Source organism: Osmerus eperlanus, chromosome 23, assembly GCF_963692335.1.
Source record: "Osmerus eperlanus chromosome 23, fOsmEpe2.1, whole genome shotgun sequence".
Classification (NCBI taxonomy): domain Eukaryota; kingdom Metazoa; phylum Chordata; class Actinopteri; order Osmeriformes; family Osmeridae; genus Osmerus; species Osmerus eperlanus.
In genome coordinates, this window is record NC_085040.1 from 3055446 (window position 1) to 3075504 (window position 20059).

Below are 20059 nucleotides of genomic sequence, written 5' to 3' on the forward strand. Positions count from 1 at the left end.
ATATCCTGCTCATCCTGTTTCTCTGAGCCATGATCATGTCATGATGACGAGCCAATCCTGTTTCTAGGTTTCCAGAAAGTGCCCACTCCCAGTTAACAGTCTAGCATACACAATAGTATAATGACAATTCAATTGGGTAAATAATTCACACTTAAAGTCTAACCGTACACTGAAATGACAGCTATAGTTTTTTTCTAAATTAACAAATTCTGTGGTAGTAGCTTTTCCCATCCAGTCAGTCTTTTACACACATACATTGTTTTAAGTTCCCTCTAAACTGTAAGCCTTACACTTCCCTAAACAATGTGCTCTCTTCTACTGATGTTTACAGATCCCAAACAAATTTAGTCACCAGAAAATAGGGAAATATGGGTGTGCGTTGTGACATGGGAGACTGTGTTTGTTCATAATGCTTCAATTCAGTCTTTTCACTTCAGTTTTCCTCATCTCAACCTTTTAAGACACAGAAGAAACCAATCTTTTCTTCCAGGTATGTTTTTTATGTGTGTAATTATTATTTATTGAGAAAACCTTTTTCCGTATTCCATTCAATGGAAAAGAATGGATACTCTAGACATGGTTCCTGGATTTTTATCCTGGGATATTATACTGAAATGACAGAGAGAAATAACAGTACAGCTAAGACTTTTTTTAGAGAATTTTTGTAGATGTGTTCTTTATATTGTTTCGTTTAGTATGTCCTTAGTATACCTTTATTTCCAGCTTTCAGGTTCATTTGGCATTTTTAACAAGTAAACTTTCCAGCTACATTGGAATGGTTGGGTCTGTTCTTCTCGACAGTTTTCTAGTTTAATACATAAATGCTAAGTGAGCTAATCATTCTCATAAACAAAGTATATAACACATACGAATTAATCTAACAAACTATCAAAGTGTTTATGGATTTGTAAACTATATATATATGTTCTATGCAATGGGAAAAGTCCACTAGTATACATGGTAGGTAAGTAAAGTAAAGCAAAGACAAAACAGGTGTGTTCAAGAATATAATACAGGAAGGAAATAAAATGAGGCAAGAGCGTGTCTTTTTTTTATCAAAAAAAGCTTTTGAGATGTCTGTGCAGACAATGTGTTGTAACAAATCGGATGATAAATTGTGATATGAATGACCTTATTTTATACGTTTTTGGGACTGGTCCCGCAAAAAATTGACATGATTATCGGTGTCCACGTTGCAGCCATGGCGATGCATCCGGTATTCGCGGTGACCCATCAGCCTGGGACGTTCCTGGCTGCAGCAGGCTTGAAGACTGAGATGTGGACCAGCGGCATCTGTGACTGCTGTGAAGACATGCCGACTTGTTAGTGCCAAATGAAGCGAAACGATCCCTTTAACTGTGTTGTAAATAGAAGAGGACATTCCAAGTCTATTCATATTTGACATGTTTTCCCTCCCCCAAAAATTCAAATGTGTGTTTGTGCGTGTTTTCTATGTGTCGGACTTCTGGCTTGCCTTTGTGTATGCATTTGTCTATGCAAATGTATGTGTGTGTGTGTGCGTGTGTCTGTTCCTGCCCCTATGCTCCCTGCAGGTTGTCTAGGGTTCTGGTGTCCGTGCTGCCTGGCGTGTCAGGTGAGCTCAGGCCTTGGAGAGAGTCACTGTCTCCCCCTGCTGGACTGGATCAGTGGTGGACCATACCCACCACTGATCCCTCCTATATCTCTGGCCCTCAGGAGCACCTTGAGGGAGAGGTTCCACATACAGGTACAGAACACTATACTCTTGCACCATATCTCACTGTTTCTATATGTAGAGTTAAGATGGGTCAGATGGCTGAGCGGTTAGGGAGTCGGGCTATTAATCAGAAGGTTGTTGGTTCAATTCCCGGCCGTGCAAATGACGTTGTGTCCTTGGGCAAGGCACTTCACCCTACTTGCCTCGGGGGAATGTCCCTGTACTTACTGTAAGTCGCTCTGGATAAGAGCGTCTACTAAATGAAAGAAACAAGCTAGACTTTGAAGATGTCAGCCAAGCCATAACATGAATAAAACACCACATCATCATTATTTAGTGGTTATGAATAACTCATCACGTCTTAAACCTTCCCTCTCCACGCTTCCTGCAGGGCAGTGTCGCTGACGACTGCTGCATGGTCACCTGCTGCTCCAGCTGCAGCTGGTGTCAGATGGCCCGTGAGCTCAAGGCTCGGGCCAACACCACCATCCAGATCAATATGAACCCCTCCCAGCCCCCGTACGGCCCTCACCTCTCCAGTTAAAAGTGACATGGACCAAATAGATGATTGGCCCAACTGGTTATTTTAAAAGACAAATGTTAAGAGAATATTAGTGTATGTATGGGTTTAATACAGGATGCTTCCTTTTATCCCCTCTCTCTGAGTCATCCTGGGTGTTTTTCCATGTCTGCTTTGAGGATTTTAAGTTGATAAAGGTCCAGTTTTACAGACATATGTATAGCCCTCTGTGACCTAGCTTGGAAAAAGTGCTCTACAATTAAAATTGTATTTGACTAGTCATTGATTAATTCTCATTTGCTAGTTCCCCTGTTGATTTTTTATGTATAATCCACATCAGGTGGGTTGTATTGGTAATATTTCAACAATACCAAGCCCCTTAGTTTGAGGTATACTGGTAATGCATTTACAATATATATGTAATAATAAAATATGGATTGTGACTCTGACATTGCTTACACTGCAATGAAGTAAAGAATAATGTATTTGCTAAACTCTGTCTCTCCCTGCTGGATGGGGTCAGTGGTGGAATAATCCCTCCTGTATCTCTCTCAGTAACACCTTGCAGATGTCTACAAACCTCAGTCAACACAACACACACACTCACAATGAACACCAGGATGCCAATAGAACTCCAATGTCCTGTATTCCAATGACTCACTTGTAGTTTCCCTACACACCTGGTCCAGGGGAGCGCTGTTGACGACCGTGGTTCCAGACACCGTGCAGGTCGCTGTACATGCCCTCCCAACCCCTGAACACCTCTGAAGCCAATCCTACTGACAAAATACTGTATGTTACTACATTTACATTTTTCGTTTCGTCATTTTAACAGACACTCTTATCCAGAGCGACTTACAGTAAGTACAGGGACATTCCCCCAAGGCAAGTAGGGTGAAGTGCCTTGCCCAAGGACACAATGTCATTTTGCACGTCCGGGAATCGTACCAGCAACCTTCTGAGCAATAGCCAGATTCCCTAACGGCTCAGCCATCTGACTCCCTTACTACCCTTACTCCCTTACTATCTTTGTTATCTGACACTATCAGAATCTGACTGGAATAACTTCTTTGAATGGTTAAAGACCATTAGACCAAAAACCTGATCAAGTCGTTCCACAGTAATGAGTTAAATTGAAAATCTTTTCAAAAATCTACACCCTGGAGTCCACCAGATTCTGCCAGCCCTGCAACAGCACCTGCTTCCTGACTCTAACCACAGATTAAAGTGAAGGAACTGAAACTATTATGATAAAAACTGAAGAAAAAAACACCAAGGACATGGCACGCCAAACTTGACTAAGACAGGAAGCATAATAACCCACAACCACAGGATGGTATTTTCATAGTGCTGCTGAAAGCCGATTGGATGTTTCGTTTGGGACAGGAAAGAAAGGTCCTGAGGGTTATCGAGAATTTGAGAAGAGAATCTTCATCACACCCAGAGCCGTACAGCTTTTGTGACGAGACCTACTGAAGAAAAGGTAAGAACTCATATAAGATGACAAAACAATCTAGGAATCTAGGAACATTAGTTCATAAAAACAACTGTTGTGTAGTGTGAAGGGTGCATCTCTGCCACCTCTTATATTTTATTAGGAACTTGAGGTGATTTAGATTCAAGTACAACTAAACCCTCAAACTAGAGGTGATCTAGGACTAGTCCATCTAGAATAGAGATAAGACAGTTCAAATCAGTTTAGAATGTGATTGGAACGGGCATACACAGCATGGCATATCTACCTCTCAAGTAAGGGCCTTATTTCACCACGTGGTTCTGAAGAAAACCTCAAACTTCCTCTGAATGATACACAACCTGAAACCTATGTTTATATAAGCACCTTATCTTATTTGAACGACTCGTAAATAAGGTTATGGAGAGTAGGACAGATATATCCCGAGATCGATCCTTTGTGGGATTAAAGATTAAAAGTAAAAAGGCTAACCCAAGGAGCATTGCCTTTTTATTTTTACCTGTTTAATAGCATAGTTTCTCTTCACTACTCAGAGAAGTACCCTTTTAGGGCGTAACTTTCGTTTTTTGAGAAACGTGGAAGTCGTCTTGCATAAACAGGTTTGAATCAGTCAGTTTTTGTACAATTGTCCCAGCTGGGCCATTCCATAAAAAGAGGACATTTGGGATTTGTACACAATTTTAGAAAAAGGTATGGTGCCATATCATGATGTTGAAATCTCTCAATTAAGAGCTAGCATCCATTTACATGTTTTGTATTTAATGTGAATTCTGTTACAGACACTTACCTACTTGTTTGAACACTGTACATAAACTGCCCCAAGTTACACTGAGATATTTATTAGTTTGGATATTACCATATTCAAGATGCGATGGAAATTGCCTGGAAGAACAATGACGGGTTGTTTGCCAGGTTACCAAAAAAGCATGCTGGCGCATACTGCACTTTGGAATTACGCTGTTTATGGATATTTGGATTACAGTTTAGGTTTTGACGTTGACTTGAATGAACTCATTGGTGTCCACAGTGCAGCCATGGCGATGTCAGTGGTGACCACGCAGCCTGGAACGGCTCTGCTTGCACCAGGCGTGAAGACTGAGATGTGGACCAGCGGAACCTGTGACTGCTGTGAAGACATGAGCACCTGTAAGTGCCACCATTTACGTGTTCAAAACACATTCATATGGGTGCTTGACTGCGGGTGTTTGTGTATGCACATGTAAATGTGTGTGTGTGTGTGTTCCTGCCGGCCCATATGCTTGATGCAGGTTGTCTAGGGCTCTGGTGTCCGTGCTGCCTGCGGACTCAGGTGATCACAGGCCTTGGAGAGAGTTCCTTCCTTCCCATGCTGGACTGTATCATTGGTGGATTAATCTCTCCTATATCTCTGGCCATCAGGAGCACCTTGAGGGAGAGGTACCGCATACAGGTACAGAACCTAACACTTCGACCTTTAGAAGTGTAGTAATACTTCTTAACTTTGCAACACATAGTGACATCACTGCCATTAAGATTTGATGGAATTATTTGATGGAAGATGGAATTATTCTGGAAACAAAATATCATTTTCATGTTGTGTTAAGATGGTTGTTGATGTCTACAGAGCCCAGTAAACATAACCACTCAGAAGGAATGCCAGGATGTCAATGGAAACGTTATTTCCTTTATTTTAATGACTCATCATGTCTCCAAACCAGGGCAGTATTGCTGACGACTGCTGCATGATCTTCTGGTGCAACAGCTGCAGCTGGTGTCAGATGGCCCGTGAGCTCAAGGCTCGTCGCACTGCAGTCCAGCAGACCACCACCACCACCACCTTCATGCACCATGCCAGTCCAGGTGCAATGTACCCCCCTCAGCAACCCTACGACATGCAAGCTCAGCAACCCTACGCTATGCAAGCTCAGCAACCCTACCACATGCAAGCTACACCTGGCGCTGAACAGTACAAGCCTTTGCTTGAATGACATGGTCCAAGCTATGAGGAAAGGGGAAAGTTCTAATCAGTCAGTTCGGTTCTCCTGTTGTTCTTTTCATATTTGTTGTATGGTCTTTCAAAGAACCCAAACGAAACTTTCCTTTCAAATGATGCTACACTGTAAGCTACGCTATGGCGAACTGTAAACACAAATCGAAAATAAAAACGTTCTTGACATTAAATACAGCGAATCTGGTCAAAACTGTTAGTAGTCTCTTGAATGAATGACAATGTGAACTGTGTTGGAGATTTTGTCGGCGCCTCCGCTTGCAGCTCTAACCCTACACCCTGCTCTCCTCCTTCACCCCTTCCTCTAACCCAGGGGTGTCAAAGTCAAATGGACGGAGGGCCAAATAAAAAATTTAGCTACAAGCCGAGGGCCGGACTGTTCGAATGTTCATTGAAAATTTTTTAAATGACGCATATAGTCTAGTGAACCTAATTGAACCTACTGAAAACCTAACAAATATATTCCAATATGATCAGATAAATAAAGCAATATTTTCTTATGGCTCTGTCAGTAATCTTTAATTTTCAACAGACACAAAAGACAAATTTCCTTTATATAAAAATCCCCATAACATGAACATTAAATGAAAGAAACCGGTATTCAAGGCACCATCAGTAGCCTATATTTTCTATTTTAGCAAAAGTGGGCTAAATTTACTTCAAAGAAAAAAACAATAATAGCAATTTTCTATCATCCACTCAACTGAAATATTTTTAAAATATAATTGGATTGAAATACAATAAAATAAAGTGCAAAAATCTATTAATCAAAAACAACACTTTGTTTAAGGAGAAGTAACATGCAGTGAAAACAAATATTAAACTTTAACTTTTAAACTTGAACTGAGTAAAAACTCTAAATATGTGATTGCACAGTAATGTTCACTTGTTTGAGGTTGAGGGTGATACTTGGTGGTGTCCCATCTTTTCCACAAGTTCATCAATGTTCGGGGTAAGGCTCTACGGTGGCCGAGAGGGGCAAACCAACATTACAAAATCTGAAACACTTTTACAAAGCTTGAGACAAATTTACATTTTGGAAAACATTTTTACATATCATAAAACAAAATTACATTACCAAAACACATTACCAAGTCCCGAAACAAATTTACATTTCAGAAAACAAATTAACTAGACGCGAAACACTTTTACAAGTCCCGAAACAAATTTACAAGTGGCGAAACAAATTTACAAACGACATTAGCCGGAAAGGGAATGTACCAATTCCAAAGTTGACGCGGAAGTGATAACGGAAGCGCTCAATTTGAGTTGATGGCGGTTGATGGAGTTCATGGTGACCCAAAATGGACAGCGATAGAGTGGTGTTTTGCCCGTTTTGTGGCAAACATATGAGCCAATTAACTAGATTTTGTTTTTCGTGTGGTCGGTCTTTGGAGTTTTTAAATGGCGCAGACCAGACAGAAGGACCAAACACACAGGGGACATCTCAACAGCCGGATAATGCTAAACAAAGTAAGTGCAGCATAACGCTCGCTACCTGAATGAAAGTGAATAGCGCTTTTGGTTAGCGGCCGTTAACTTTCTATTTTGAAACTGAGCTTTGCTAATTTCAGCAGAAAAACCTTGCACATCATACAAACAGTTCATGGAGTACAGAAGTGCAAAGTCCAAAGAGCGTCAGTCTTTTAACTACGGGCCGAGAGGAAGACATCGGGCTAAAGAACGAAAACACGTCCAGGTAAATTGTACTGACTGTTAGCTTATAACTCGACTGTCTGACTCGAGGTGACTCTTAAATGGATCTGTATCATAGTAGATTTATTGTACAGATTGAATTAAGTTAAAAAGAAAAACTAACATCTTTGAAGAGGGTATCTTTGCGTAGATTTAGGCAGAATAACAGAAGCTCTCGTGCAGGGCGAGATGCTTTGCTAAAGCAATTGGGCAAACACTGTATCGAATTGGAGAGTGCAGCTTATTGACATGTTCGGCTCACTATGAATCTGTGGTGGCACCAATTAGACCATGGAGGGACAACACATTCTCCCATAATTAATGGGAAACACAGATGTATGTATATTCTTTTATTTTACCTATGTTTAATACATCTTTGTCATTTTATTAGATAAACATTGGATTGATGGTGCCAAATGGAACTGATTTAAAACCTCTAAGAGGGAAAACGCTCCCGTTATTTGTAGACCCAGAGGTAGCAGCACCTGATGTACTGAAACAAGCTGTCCAGAAAATGAAAACATTTAACAAGGACATGCCAGAAGGACCGTACATCCTTTTGTATCCAGACTGCTCAGAGGTGGTCCATGTGCCTGGATCAGAAAGGCCATTCAAATTGGCAGAATATAAAAAGGAACTAGGAAGGCCATATTGCAGGATCACATTTTTCATTTGCCTAGAAACACATTTTAAAGGAGGAGGTTAGTGGATCTCAGGATTCAACATTTTTACATATTTTAGATACTCTACTGAAGGATGCATCTGCATTATCTACATGATCTGTTTGTTTGTTTTTACAGCAACGGATAATACTTCAGACTCTGATTCTGAAATTGTCATCGCATCAAGGAGCACAGCTGAATTCAATCGAGCTGACACAGTGGTACACCAATTATTTATTTATTTTAATACTTATTTATTTATGAATGCATGTATTGATTTATCTATGACAATACTGACAACCTTTCACCATTTTATATATATACTGTATGGGGTAAGGGAACAGTTATCGAAGCTATTACAAATTGTTGATAAATTAATGCGTTTCCTCTCAGGTTTTTGAACCACAAAACCGAAGTACTCCCAAACTCAAACCTAAAGATGAAAGGTAGGTACATTTTGACATCTAGCCTTTGTCACAGTCAACATTTTTTATCCTTTCTAGTGGTAATCAAACAATAGGAATCTTGCCTGTATTCGTTTACATTCTTACATGACTATTGTAGGCCTGAAGAACAGTAATAATTAATGTAGTAATTGTATTATTTGTATCATGTTTTAGAGATGCACCGGGACATTCAGCAACAATTCGGCCTGGACAGGTAATAGGGCAGACTGTGGCAGCCTGACGTTTCTTAGAGTTGTTGTTTCTCCCTTGTACGTCGCTTTGGACAAAAGCGTCTGCTAAATGTAATGTAAATGCTTCAGACATTTTAATTTGTTTTTCAGATAGTAATATCTGATGCTGAGGATATGGATCCATCTGAAACAAATCCAGACAAGACTTGCTACAGGTAAAAAATAAATTAAAAAAAGGATAGTGACTCACATACTTTCAATTTAATTCATGGGGAAGAAATTTGTGTTTGTAAGATGTTTTAACATGGAAATTGTAATTTCCCAACAGTAAATACACGGACCTGTATGCACCAGGTGTTGAGGAAGAGGATGAGGAGCTGGTTGCAGTCAATGTGGAGAATTTCCAACACACGGCAGTGTAAAATTAGCTTTTGAGTGTGGCATTCCGGTATTTAAATAACTGTTGTGAAAGTGTGCACTGTCTGGGATATCCATTAATTAAATCACTTTTTGTCATTACAGGGAGGAGATGGACATTACACTACCTGACATTGTAGCAAACCTGGCACTTCCTATTGATCACAAAAGAGTCAGCAGGTTCAACATCTCAAGGGCTAATGTTTGGGATGGAGCCGTCAGAGGTTTCAAGCGTACAACATATTCTGAAACCTGTGACATGCTGGTCAGATTTACTGATGATGCTGGTATTTTTGAGGAGGGAATTGACACTGGTGGTCCAAGACGAGAATTTTTATCTCTGCTAATGAAACACCTGAAAGACCGGCCCATTTTTGATGGACCAGAAGGACATCGGTTCTTGGTCTACAATGCAAATGGTATGTATGGGGTTAGAAGTGTGCTATACTAATGGTTGGTTAATGATCATTAAACAAATAGATGACACAGCATATGCTTTTTTCCTCAATATCTTAAAGTATATAATGTATTGTATGTTTTCATTTTGCAATATGAATTCATTCATAGCTGTTAGGGAGGATGAATACTTCATGGCAGGAAAGATGATCGCAGTGTCAGTTGTACATGGAGGTCCAGGACCCCATTTCCTGTCAGAAGATCTTGTACATTATCTTGCCGGCCAGCCTTCATTCAAATCAACAGTTAATTTAATAACTGATGAAGAAATAGGGAAAGCTTTGCGAGAGGTGAGAATAGCATAAATCTACAATGTTGTAGGACAGAGTTTGACATAGTTCCTGCACTGTTTTAAGACAATGTTTACTTCCTATATTGCATACACAGAATTTGCAGAATGTATTAGTTTTTGATAGGGTAGGGTTACTGCATGCTATGTATGTCACAGAATAAAAATGGGCAAGGATAGTACATAGTTATTTACTGGGGTGTTTATGCCTCTTTGTCTTTAAGATTGAGAATGCTGCTTCATTGGATGCTCTGCAAGAATGTATCATGAGACACAGCACAATGTTACAGACAGCAGGCTGTCTGAGACATGTGGCTGCTGTGGAAGAAAAGAAAGAAATTGTGGCAGACTACCTCCAGTGGTATATTATTGACCGCAACTCATCTGTAATTGACAGGTAAGATAATATTTTGAATTATGATGGTGATTTTCTTTTTTATGTTTATGTATGACATTTTTGTTTAAAATGCTTCATGGCATGTGTATCTGTTATTAGTTAGCCACTGTGACAAATGTTTTGCCTTAGGCTTTCAGTTGTAATACACTATGTGATGTCTGTCTCTCCATTCCTTGCCAACCTGCCCTCTGTGTCATTCCTCCGTGTGATTTTTTTTTGCAGTTTGTAACACCTTTCCATGTGCAAATCAAAAGAATGTTATCACACAACCATTTTCCCCAAATGTTTTTTTTAGGTGGATAGTAATTGTCGTGAAGAGAACCTCAAAAAGTTTTCTTTATATAATTTAAATGCAGTTGGCACTACACAGCAGTGAAACAGTGTTTGTGTTCACTTTGTAGATTCAAAGATGGTCTTTCAGCCCTTCAGTTTCTGACTACACTACAGCAACACCCTACTTTGCTGACCCCTGTCCTGTGCCACTTTGAAAAGCGACTCACTGGCTTTGAGCTCGAAAAACTCTTCAAACCTGACCTCAGCCCTTCAGGGAGTAATAGGAGACTAAAAGAAAGTCAAACTGTGGCCTACTGGGCAGACTATCTCCTTGACTGTGAAGGTTTGTAAGGTTTTTTGTAACTAATTGGAAAACCACATTACCATGGTATATCTGAACATTTATTTCTTTGCAGAAGGCGCGGCTGCTGTGTCTGTGGAGGACGTTTTGATGTTTGCAACTGGGCTGACATCACTTCCCCCATCTGGCTTGCAACCATTGCCACAAATAGAGTTCCTGGATGACTCCCCATTCCCAATGGCAAATACATGTTCAAACTTGTTGAAATTACCACTCCTGGACACATATAGTGTGTTTAAATCACAAATGGACTTTGGAATTCAAAATAGTCCAGGATTTGGCTGTCTATAAGCCCTATGACTGGAAACCCCTAGAGCTCTGACTCTAAAAATGTTGTTTCTTTGTTGCTGTTATAGTTGCATTTGTTAAGGAGGCTTTTATAATGTAAGGGTATGTGAGCATTCTCAGTTAGCATTTTGACAATTGTTTTAGATTGTGATCCATGACCCATTATTTTTATTCCCACTTTGAAATATTGAAGCTGTGGATGACACATTAAGACACTTTGTGTACATGTTCCACCACCGTTACAATAAATCTCCCAATCAATCAATTCATAGCTGAGCAATTTCTTTTAATCTCAGATACAGTTCAGTTGAAGACTGCCAGTACTCTGGCTTCTGTAAATGATTGTGCTCCATGGCTAAGTCCAAGTACTCCTGAATGTTTGGGTCCCCACATGGAGCTCTTGTCAGGTGAGCCTCAGGAAAGGCATCCAGTTCAGTCTGCTCAATTTGAAATCCACAGTCTCTGGAGCCAAACCTATGTTAAACAGAAGATATAATTAAAAGTATTTAAATTTAAGATAAAAGCAAAACAAATACCATCTATCACCAAAGTATTACCTGTGTGGTAAGTAGTAGAGCTCATTGGGCAATCCTCCTGGACATGATGCTGTTCTGGAGGGGCGAATCCTGTGACTGTTCCACAGTCTCACACACTCATCCAAGTCCTTCTGAAGAACATCACCAAAGCAATATCTCAGTAGACACTGATGCTCGTGACTCCCGTTGAAGTATCCGGCATCTGTAAGGTCTGCAAATAGCTCCATCCAGAACTGAGCCCTATAGAAATCGATAAATAATTTAAAAAGTTAAAGTTTTAAGCATAGACGTTTGAATGAATGAAGGTTACACATAATTAAATGACTTTATGAAGGCCACTTACCTTCCCTTTCTGAATATGGACCACCATGACTCAATCCTCTGGTTGCTTGTGGATGAGCCATACATGTGGCTGGACGCTCCAGAGTAGTAGTCATTGTGGTGGTGGCGTAGGGTGCACTGAATTGCGGCCATGGTCCCGTTTTCCGTGCCGCAATCAGTCCTCAGTCTCATGGGGATGACACCGAGGTTTCGCACACATGACAGGAAATAGTGAGCGATCACAGTTGGATCATTATTTGTTGATCCACATACAAGCCACAGTACTTTACGCGAAAATCCATCGATACACCCTGAAAGAGCCAAACCGAATGGCTTGAGTTTATCATAACCATCCGCGTGCCAAATATAGTTCGGTCCCATGGAGTGGTAGGTTCTCCTTATAAACCTTCTGCGTGCTCTCCTCTCGCACCCTCGAGGATTGAGCTCCCGGAGCAAATTCATTACATGATCCCTCTTCACTCGCAGATTGTACTTTTGTTTGAGCACCTGCCACATCATGCGGTAGCCAAACAGCTGTCCAGGTCCACGAAGTTCCAGTCGTATTGCCCTAATTATGACGTTTGTAGAGGAGAAATCCTTTCTGCGATATAACCCAGCATCATTCAGTTTGCTTTTCAGAGACCTCAAGCTGATGTGCACACCGTGTAAACATGACATCATGTCCACGATTGCAGCGTACGAGTGTCCCTCATTAAAATATGGTATGCACTGCTGCAACACATCTGGTCCTTCACTCTGGTCTGCGCCATTTAAAAACTCCAAAGACCGACCACACGAAAAACAAAATCTAGTTAATTGGCTCATATGTTTGCCACAAAACGGGCAAAACACCAGTGTATCGCTGTCCATTTTGGGTCACCATGAACTCCATCAACCGCCATCAACTCAAACTGAGCGCTTCCGTTATCACTTCCGCGTCAACTTTGGAATTGGTACATTCCCTTTCCGGCTAATGTCGTTTGTAAATTTGTTTCGCCACTTGTAAATTTGTTTTGGGACTTGTAAAAGTGTTTCGCGTCTAGTTAATTTGTTTTCTGAAATGTAAATTTGTTTCGGGACTTGGTAATGTGTTTTGGTAATGTAATTTTGTTTTATGATATGTAAAAATGTTTTCCAAAATGTAAATTTGTCTCAAGCTTTGTAAAAGTGTTTCAGATGTTGTAATGTTGGTTTGCCCCTCTCGGCCACCGTAAGGCTCTGAGCTGAGGAAATCCTCAGAATTGAGTGGAGGTGTTCAGCAGTAAGTCGACTTCTGTGTGATGTTTTGTTCAGGTTCATCAAAGAAAACAGTTGTTCACACAGGTATGTGCTGCCAAACATAGACAACGTTTGAGCAGCCTGGATGCGCAGCTGGGGCATTGTGTCGGGGAGGAAACGGGCGAACTCCGCAGCACCCACTGCCGCATATTTTGCCCTCAGTGCATCATTGCATTGGAGGTCAATCAACTCCATTTGGAGGTTTGGTGGTGAGCTTTCCACGTCAACAGCAAATGGGTTACCGAGCAGTTCCAACCTGCTTTTTTGTGCTTCAAAGTCAGCAAATCGGCGTCGAAAGTCAGCGGCAAGCATACCTATTTTATCAGCCAACTGTGCGCTCGGGAACGCACTGGTAGAGAGCTTCTCTTTCATGGTCTGGCAGCTGGGAAAGTGGCTCAAATTTTCTTTCCGCATCTGCGTCTCCCACAGAGTCAGTTTGGTTTTAAATGCCTTCACTGTACTGTACATATCAGAGATGACATGATCCCGACCCTGCAGCTGCAAGGCTGCAGGGTCTGCGGGCTGCCGGCTGCGGGCTGCCCGCGGGCTGCCGGCTTGCCCGCGGGCTGCCGGCTTGCTGCGGTCTGCGGGCCGGTTCTAATAATAAATCAAGATCATCCCAGGGGCCGTAAAAAACCTTCTCGCGGGCCGGATGTGGCCCGCGGGCCTTGACTCTGACATATGTGCTCTAACCCTACACCCTCCTCCTTCACCCATTGCATATTGACCTCTCAAGTAGGGCCTTTATCCACCCCATGGTTTTGAAGAAAACCTCAAACTTCCTCTGACTGATACACAACCGGATGTTTTTTGAACAACTCGTAAATAAGGTTATCGAGAGTAGGACAGATCACGAGATCGATCCTTTGAGGGATTAAAGATTTAAAGTAAAAAGGCTAACTCAAGGAGCATTGCCGTTGTATTAACTTGTTGAATAGCATAGTTTCTCTTCACGACTCAGAGAAGCATCCTTCTAGGACGAAACTTTCGTTTTTTGAGAAACGTGGAAGTCGTCTTGCATAAACAGGTTTGAATCAGTCAGTTGTTGTACAATTGTCCCAGCTGGGACATTCCATAAAAAGAGGACATTTTTGTTTTTTTACACGATTTTAGAAAAAGGTATGGTGCCATATCACGATGTTGAAATATCTCAATTAAGAGCTAGCATCCATTTACATGTTTTGTATTTAATGTGAATTCTGTTACAGACACTTACCTAGGCCTACTTGTTTGAACACTGTAGGCTACATAAACTGCCCCATATGTTACACTGAGATATTGGCTATTATCATATTCAAGAGGCGATGGAAATTGCCTGGAAGAACAATGACGGGTTGTGGGCCAGGTTACAAAAAAAGCATGCTGGCGCATACTGCATTATGCAATTACACTGTTTATGGATATTTGGATTTCAGTCTAGCTTTTGACGTTGACTTGAATGAACTCATTGGTGTTCACAGTGCAGCAATGGCGACGATGTCAGTGGTGACCACGCAGCCTGAAACGGCTCTGCTTGCTTGCGTGTATTCGTCATGGGAGTTGGATTTAGGCTGTGATATTCTGTTTCCATCTCCAGCCTGTCAATACAACGAATAGAGCAGATCTCGCTTTTTTCTCGGTAGGTGCAGTTTCATTTTACTGAGTCAAATATTTCATATTAATTGCATCCCTCTTTGGATTGCATTTGTTTACTTCATATTCTTAATATATATGTTGTTCTTCTCTAATAGTTTGTGTGGGTGTGTTAGGTTGCTTGGTAACCTGCAACATTATTTTTGGTAAAAAATAAAAATAAAATCTAAGAACAGTTTAGTGGATCAAGAGTATTAAATTATATTAAAGGCACCATAACAGTTGCATAGATGTATTTACATGAATGAAGTTAGGTGCCAGCCTAAATTCTGGTAAATTACGATATTCTAACCTCATATTGAATACAGTTTCTTTGAATCTCAAAAGCAGTAATGTCTTAGAATGTAGCTTACTGTACCTGGCAGCTTCTCTATCACTAAATGGAGCAGTTGTTTTTCTGTAAGGTGACAGGCCCTCTTGGGATGCAGGGACAGACGTCCTAACAACCGTCCTCATATGATGTCATGGGGGGGGGGGGGGGCGGGCGGGGAATAAACTTTTTTGTCCTTTACACGTTTCAGTCAATTCTGATCGAACGTGATTCAATTGTTTCAGTTGTGTCCCAAGTGCAACCATGTCCGTGCAGCCGATGTCCGTGGTCACTTATCAGCCCTGCACGTTCCGAGGCCCAGACCCGAAGACTGAAATGTGGTCCAGCGGAATGTTTGACTGCTGTCAAGACACCCAGATCTGTGTGTTGTTTTGAGCACTATGCCTTTAACTGTGTTGTAAATATCAGACAACCATCTATGCTTTTCATTCAAAACACAACTTCAAATGTGTGTGTAAACTCATGTTTGCCCGCCTGCATGAGTGCGTATGTGTGCTTGTCTGTGTTTGCGCCAGTCTGCGTTTGTGTGTCTGCCTTTGTGTGTGTGTGTGTATTTGCGTTGTACCATTTGCGTTTGTGTGTGTCTGTTCCTGCCCCTATGCTCCCTGCAGGTTGTCTAGGGTTCTGGTGTCCGTGCTGCCTGGCGTGTCAGGTGAGCTCAGGCCTTGGAGAGAGTCACTGTCTCCCCCTGCTGGACTGGATCAGTGGTGGACCATACCCACCACTGATCCCTCCTATATCTCTGGCCCTCAGGAGCACCTTGAGGGAGAGGTACCGCATACAGGTACAGAACAAAACAGATACATTTACAAGAATCCCATGCTACTTAACTCATTTATATATACCTGTTTTTTGTATAATTTAGACTGAATGACCAGACTTACAATCGTTTCCAGGATGTCAATAGAAACTTTATTCCCTGTATTAAAATGATTCGTCACGTCTCCAAACCAGGGCAGTATCGCTGACGACTGCTGCATGGTCACCTGCTGCTCTAGCTGCAGCTGGTGTCAGATGGCCCGCGAGCTCAAGGCTCGCCGCAGCCCCACCCACATCAACATCACCCCCACCGCCCCCCCTGGCATCGTGCAGGTCACACTGCACCCCTCACAACCCACCTACACCCTGCAAGCCACACCCATGGCTGGACTATACCCTCCTATGGCTACATGACGTGGACCATAATGGTGGTTTAAACTGTCAAAATCTAGTCACTGATTTTAGGTAAATGGATTGCCTGTTGGTTTTAGACTTGTGTTATCCATTGTATTGGGCCTTTATACTAGTTATATCACTAACACCAAGTCGCTATGCCTAAGGCCTGGAATGTATCATTATTTTGACAAAACATGTTAATATTTGTCTGTTGTCAGTCCTACGTCTGTGACTGATTAAAAAAAACTGTTACTCTAAAAAGGTGTGGGACTAACTTCGGTTTTAGCAACATGGACACATTAGAATCATCAATGAAACTATTAAAAATAGTCATTTGTGTATATCATAAGATCATGCGGCCAGAACAAACAAGTCAGTTAACTATGTGATTAGACTGGAGGTAGTTTAACACAGTCATAAATCACATGTGATGTAGAAGTGTAGTTTAAAGAGATTACATTTCACACAAAAAATAAATAGAAAAATGATCGCATTGTACTGCGTGTAATGCACACTTGCATTGTGCATTTGCAAGTGTAGCTTGCAATCCTGCCTATGTATGTGTCCAGACAGACACATTAACACGGCATTCTGCTAAAAACAGTTCACACATGAGTAACTTCAAATTCAGTAAGTTTAGCAGCTTTACAAGCTCTCTGTCTGTCTCTTCCCCCCATCTTCCCTTTGCACTCCCCCCCCCCCCCCTCACCCAACTCTCTTCTGCTCTCCCATCCCAAACGCAGCTCTCCCCACCCCACACCTCCATCCTCAGACCGCATTGTCGTCTGGATCGTTGATTCCCAGGATGCAGCAGCAGACCAGGGCACAGCAGGCCACCAGCAGAAACACACCCAGCAGGATGTATGTCAGTGTGGTGCTCCAGAAAGCAAAGAGATACAGGGTTCTGTGGCAGTAGGGCCCATCCGTCTGGGTCAGAGTCTGGTTGTAGTTGGGGGGGTAGATGGAGTAGATCCACACGTTGCCTGGGGAAGGAGTTAGGAGAGAAACACACGCAACAGGTGTGCCCTTTCGTGAATACACTCACACTGTGCAAACACTTCTTGCTCCACCCACACACACACACACTCTTGCCCTTCCCTCTCTCTACTCATCACACACACACACACACACTCACCACAGATGAACCAACAGAAGAGGAAGGTGGAGGTCAGGCTGCTCCACACGGAGCAGGCTCGGCTGGCAGGGTTGTGGGGGCTGTCGGCAGGCTTCTGGGTGCAGGGAAGGCAGGAGAACAGGCCAAGGACCAGCCCAAACACACCGGCCACTATCAGGTAGATAGGGATATATTCTTGCCTGGGACAGTCATTCAGGTACACAGCACCTGTGAAGGGTCCAACCCCCCAAAAAATTGGCCATGGCTTAAAGCAAACAGTTGTAAACGATCAGCCTGGCTGATAAGTGAGATAAGGGATAATGATGATAGGGTGTGTAAGCCTAGAAAAGAACGGGTTTTTTTCAGTGCTAGACTAAGATCTGAACACTACTCACCGATGGCAATCTGAGCGATAGGAAAGATACAGCCAGTTTTCAAACTAGCTGATGAGAGAAAAAAGATCATACATGGGAACACAAACTCATAATATAAATATACGTGTGTGTGTGTTTAATATACTGTAGGACACTAACCTTTTACTTCTTTGGAAGGTTTTGGTAGACGCTGCATAAAGCTTTGTTGACTAGCCATGGTGGGAGCTGATGCTGGCCTGTAGATAAGGATGAGAGGCAGGTCAATGAAGGGTATCAATACTGGGTCAAATCTGCTCACAATCTTGCACAGTTCTAGAAGAATTGTTCTAGGCTGGCTGATTATATCAGCATGCATGCTACTGATAATAGCTCTACCATAACTTTTCAGTCAAATGGGTGTTGTCAGCCATGCCTTGAAACCATTCTGACCTCGTAATTTACAAAATATGTGGACGACCATCATACCCCAACCATGGCACACCCTTGTCACCTAATGACAAGATTGGCTTCAGAAGAAAAGAAACAAATAGAACTGATTTAGTTAAATCTAGTCCAACCAGATTCTACCTCGTATCTCTAGTCAAGAGTCTTTTCGAGAACAAAGATTGATATATATGGCATGTTGGTCAAATAGTCTGAGCAAAATCTAACTAGCCACTGCCTAAAGTAATTGGGCTATAAAAGTTTTATAGGTCTATTGTTTTGTATAGCTATATTCTCTGTTCAAACCGCTGTGTGACTGCGTGTTTATCGTTTGCTGTAGGTATAGAATAACTTAAACAAACAAGAAAAACTGGTGATTCATGTTGGTCCATGTTGTTGCTGCCGCTGACAAGATCACACACGTCAAAGCCGGAGTAGGTTTAGATTTTCTGACAGGCAAACATGTCAAAAGCATAAACGTTCTCATTATAGCCGGTGTGGTTCACAGGAAAGGTCTTCTGAAATATCATAACAAAAAGGTAGGTATAATAATGACTAACGAAATAACAAAACAGCAGCTGACGTTAAAAAAAATATACAAAATAAAACGGATTTGACATTATGTTATTTACATCATGACGTGATGAGTGTCCCCCGTGAGTGTAGCCTCGTGTGAGAGGCGCTACAGGTGAGAAACTTGGCAAGTTAGTTGCTCAGTTTGACAACGAACAGGGTTCGCATATTGATAAGAGGTTTAAATGTGCTTGCAAATAGTACATTACATACCTTGGGTGTGTTGTGTTCCAGCTATGAAAAGGTACTTGGATGTTTGCAGATCCGCACCTTCACAACGTCAGAGAAGAGATCACAGTTCGGCTTAAATACATAGACATTTAATTGGTTTACTGCGCATGCGTCCGAATGTAATCAGAAGAGGAATGCTTTGTAGAATGTTGCTCTTTGCATAAGTAGGCTACAACTGAACGGTCCTTGTATCCCAAAATAACTGCATTCCTAACTGGAAATGTACAAAACATTGGCAACGTGCCAAATTTTTAAAACCTAGTTTTTAGTTACCAGAATATTACACATCACACATAGGAATCCCAACTAATGATAATATAAGGCATTCTCCAACCTTTAACTGAACTGGTTGCCATGGTGGGTGCTGATACTGACATGTAGTCACACCCTGATTAGTTTCACCTGTTGGTTTGTCTCCACCCCTCACCAGGTGTTCTCGGGTTCCCCTATTGTCATTGGTATTTAACTTCTGTTCTCTGTTCTGGCAGTTGCCAGATCTTCTTGTGCTTCACAGTCGTTTCCAGCATTCCCTGTTACTAGCTATTCCAGTTTCTCGTTCCTGGTTTTTCTGTCTTCACGGTTTTGATCTCTGCCTGTTTAGTCCCCGACCACGGACCTGCCTACCCCAGTGTACCTCTGCTATTCGGCCCAGATACCGACCTCTGACCGCCCACCGACCAACCAGCCTGCCTGCCCCAGTGTACCTCTGCTATTCGGCCCCGATACCGACCTCTGACCGCCCACCGTCAAACGAGCCTGCCTGCCCCAGTGTACCTCTGCCTTGCTACCTTGTTGCCAACCTTTGCTTTCCCCTGGACTACGATATTGCTTGGTGCGATCAAATAAATTGTTCTACTTCAAACCCTGCTTCCTATCCGTATTTGGGTCCACTATCCTGCCTTGTGTCAAGGGTATCAATACTGGGTCAAATCCTTTCAC

At 42.0% G+C, this 20059-nt stretch overlaps 5 protein-coding genes across 12 annotated transcripts; 3 read left to right on the forward strand and 2 right to left on the reverse strand.

Annotated features, from left to right (window-relative positions):
- Positions 1–364: 364 nt before the first annotated feature.
- On the forward strand, positions 365–2665 carry ponzr6 (plac8 onzin related protein 6). Its single transcript, XM_062449751.1, has 4 exons — positions 365–490; positions 1200–1322; positions 1554–1726; positions 2088–2665. The coding sequence occupies exons 2-4, from the start codon at positions 1202–1204 to the stop codon at positions 2238–2240; spliced, it is 447 nt and encodes a 148-aa protein (XP_062305735.1). The 5' UTR covers positions 365–490; positions 1200–1201; the 3' UTR covers positions 2241–2665.
- Positions 2666–2792: 127 nt separating this feature from the next.
- Positions 2793–16660, forward strand: LOC134009954 (cornifelin-like). 6 transcript variants are annotated; one of them, XM_062449747.1, is made up of 5 exons: positions 2793–3699; positions 4718–4836; positions 4959–4999; positions 15903–16034; positions 16205–16660. In XM_062449747.1, the coding sequence occupies exons 2-5, from the start codon at positions 4725–4727 to the stop codon at positions 16421–16423; spliced, it is 504 nt and encodes a 167-aa protein (XP_062305731.1). In that variant the 5' UTR covers positions 2793–3699; positions 4718–4724; the 3' UTR covers positions 16424–16660. The 6 variants fall into 6 exon arrangements, with proteins under 6 accessions (XP_062305731.1, XP_062305732.1, XP_062305734.1 ...); XM_062449750.1 differs by lacking the exons at positions 15903–16034; positions 16205–16660 and adding exons at positions 5388–5559; positions 5608–6181 and having other exon boundaries at positions 3397–3699; positions 4959–5119; XM_062449748.1 differs by lacking the exon at positions 4959–4999 and having other exon boundaries at positions 15862–16034.
- On the forward strand, positions 6770–11393 carry LOC134010037 (uncharacterized). 3 transcript variants are annotated; one of them, XM_062449896.1, is made up of 12 exons: positions 6770–7150; positions 7255–7376; positions 7764–8073; positions 8173–8255; positions 8428–8480; positions 8655–8694; positions 8822–8886; positions 9000–9089; positions 9194–9507; positions 10058–10230; positions 10632–10846; positions 10920–11393. In XM_062449896.1, the coding sequence occupies exons 1-10, from the start codon at positions 6982–6984 to the stop codon at positions 10060–10062; spliced, it is 1251 nt and encodes a 416-aa protein (XP_062305880.1). In that variant the 5' UTR covers positions 6770–6981; the 3' UTR covers positions 10063–10230; positions 10632–10846; positions 10920–11393. The 3 variants fall into 3 exon arrangements, with proteins under 3 accessions (XP_062305880.1, XP_062305878.1, XP_062305879.1); XM_062449894.1 differs by having other exon boundaries at positions 6771–7150; positions 7252–7376; XM_062449895.1 differs by lacking the exon at positions 10920–11393 and having other exon boundaries at positions 6771–7150; positions 7252–7376; positions 10632–10878.
- Positions 11419–12977, reverse strand: LOC134010036 (uncharacterized). Its single transcript, XM_062449892.1, has 3 exons — positions 12032–12977; positions 11710–11928; positions 11419–11626 (listed from the first exon to the last, which is right to left on the reverse strand). The coding sequence occupies exons 1-3, from the start codon at positions 12877–12879 to the stop codon at positions 11419–11421; spliced, it is 1275 nt and encodes a 424-aa protein (XP_062305876.1). The 5' UTR covers positions 12880–12977.
- Positions 16661–17122: 462 nt separating the features above from the next.
- On the reverse strand, positions 17123–19460 carry LOC134009819 (transmembrane protein 272-like). The gene is made up of 5 exons (XM_062449530.1): positions 19103–19460; positions 18053–18129; positions 17915–17962; positions 17541–17747; positions 17123–17388 (listed from the first exon to the last, which is right to left on the reverse strand). Exons 2-5 carry the CDS (start codon positions 18108–18110, stop codon positions 17174–17176), a joined length of 528 nt encoding a protein of 175 aa, XP_062305514.1. The 5' UTR covers positions 18111–18129; positions 19103–19460; the 3' UTR covers positions 17123–17173.
- Positions 19461–20059: the final 599 nt, after the last annotated feature.

What these genes read in the sequence shown, in the direction of transcription:
- ponzr6 (XM_062449751.1), top strand. Translation starts at nt 1,202, where the DNA reads ATGGCGATGCATCCGGTATTCGCGGTGACCCATCAGCCTGGGACGTTC. An exon ending in CTGTGAAGACATGCCGACTT is followed by an intron (nt 1,323 to 1,553) that starts GTTAGTGCCAAA and finishes TGCTCCCTGCAG; the next exon opens with GTTGTCTAGGGTTCTGGTGT. An exon ending in GGGAGAGGTTCCACATACAG is followed by an intron (nt 1,727 to 2,087) that starts GTACAGAACACT and finishes CGCTTCCTGCAG; the next exon opens with GGCAGTGTCGCTGACGACTG.
- LOC134009954 (XM_062449744.1), top strand. Translation starts at nt 4,725, where the DNA reads ATGGCGATGTCAGTGGTGACCACGCAGCCTGGAACGGCTCTGCTTGCA. An exon ending in CTGTGAAGACATGAGCACCT is followed by an intron (nt 4,837 to 4,958) that starts GTAAGTGCCACC and finishes TGCTTGATGCAG; the next exon opens with GTTGTCTAGGGCTCTGGTGT. An exon ending in GGGAGAGGTACCGCATACAG is followed by an intron (nt 5,120 to 5,387) that starts GTACAGAACCTA and finishes TCTCCAAACCAG; the next exon opens with GGCAGTATTGCTGACGACTG.
- LOC134010037 (XM_062449894.1), top strand. Translation starts at nt 6,982, where the DNA reads ATGGACAGCGATAGAGTGGTGTTTTGCCCGTTTTGTGGCAAACATATG. An exon ending in GCCGGATAATGCTAAACAAA is followed by an intron (nt 7,151 to 7,251) that starts GTAAGTGCAGCA and finishes TGCTAATTTCAG; the next exon opens with CAGAAAAACCTTGCACATCA. An exon ending in CTCAAACCTAAAGATGAAAG is followed by an intron (nt 8,481 to 8,654) that starts GTAGGTACATTT and finishes ATCATGTTTTAG; the next exon opens with AGATGCACCGGGACATTCAG.
- LOC134010036 (XM_062449892.1), bottom strand. Translation starts at nt 12,879, where the DNA reads ATGGACAGCGATACACTGGTGTTTTGCCCGTTTTGTGGCAAACATATG. An exon ending in TCCATATTCAGAAAGGGAAG is followed by an intron (nt 11,929 to 12,031) that starts GTAAGTGGCCTT and finishes CGATTTCTATAG; the next exon opens with GGCTCAGTTCTGGATGGAGC. An exon ending in CTCTACTACTTACCACACAG is followed by an intron (nt 11,627 to 11,709) that starts GTAATACTTTGG and finishes TGTTTAACATAG; the next exon opens with GTTTGGCTCCAGAGACTGTG.
- LOC134009819 (XM_062449530.1), bottom strand. Translation starts at nt 18,110, where the DNA reads ATGGCTAGTCAACAAAGCTTTATGCAGCGTCTACCAAAACCTTCCAAA. An exon ending in TATCGCTCAGATTGCCATCG is followed by an intron (nt 17,748 to 17,914) that starts GTGAGTAGTGTT and finishes GACCCTTCACAG; the next exon opens with GTGCTGTGTACCTGAATGAC. An exon ending in CTTCTGTTGGTTCATCTGTG is followed by an intron (nt 17,389 to 17,540) that starts GTGAGTGTGTGT and finishes CTCCTTCCCCAG; the next exon opens with GCAACGTGTGGATCTACTCC.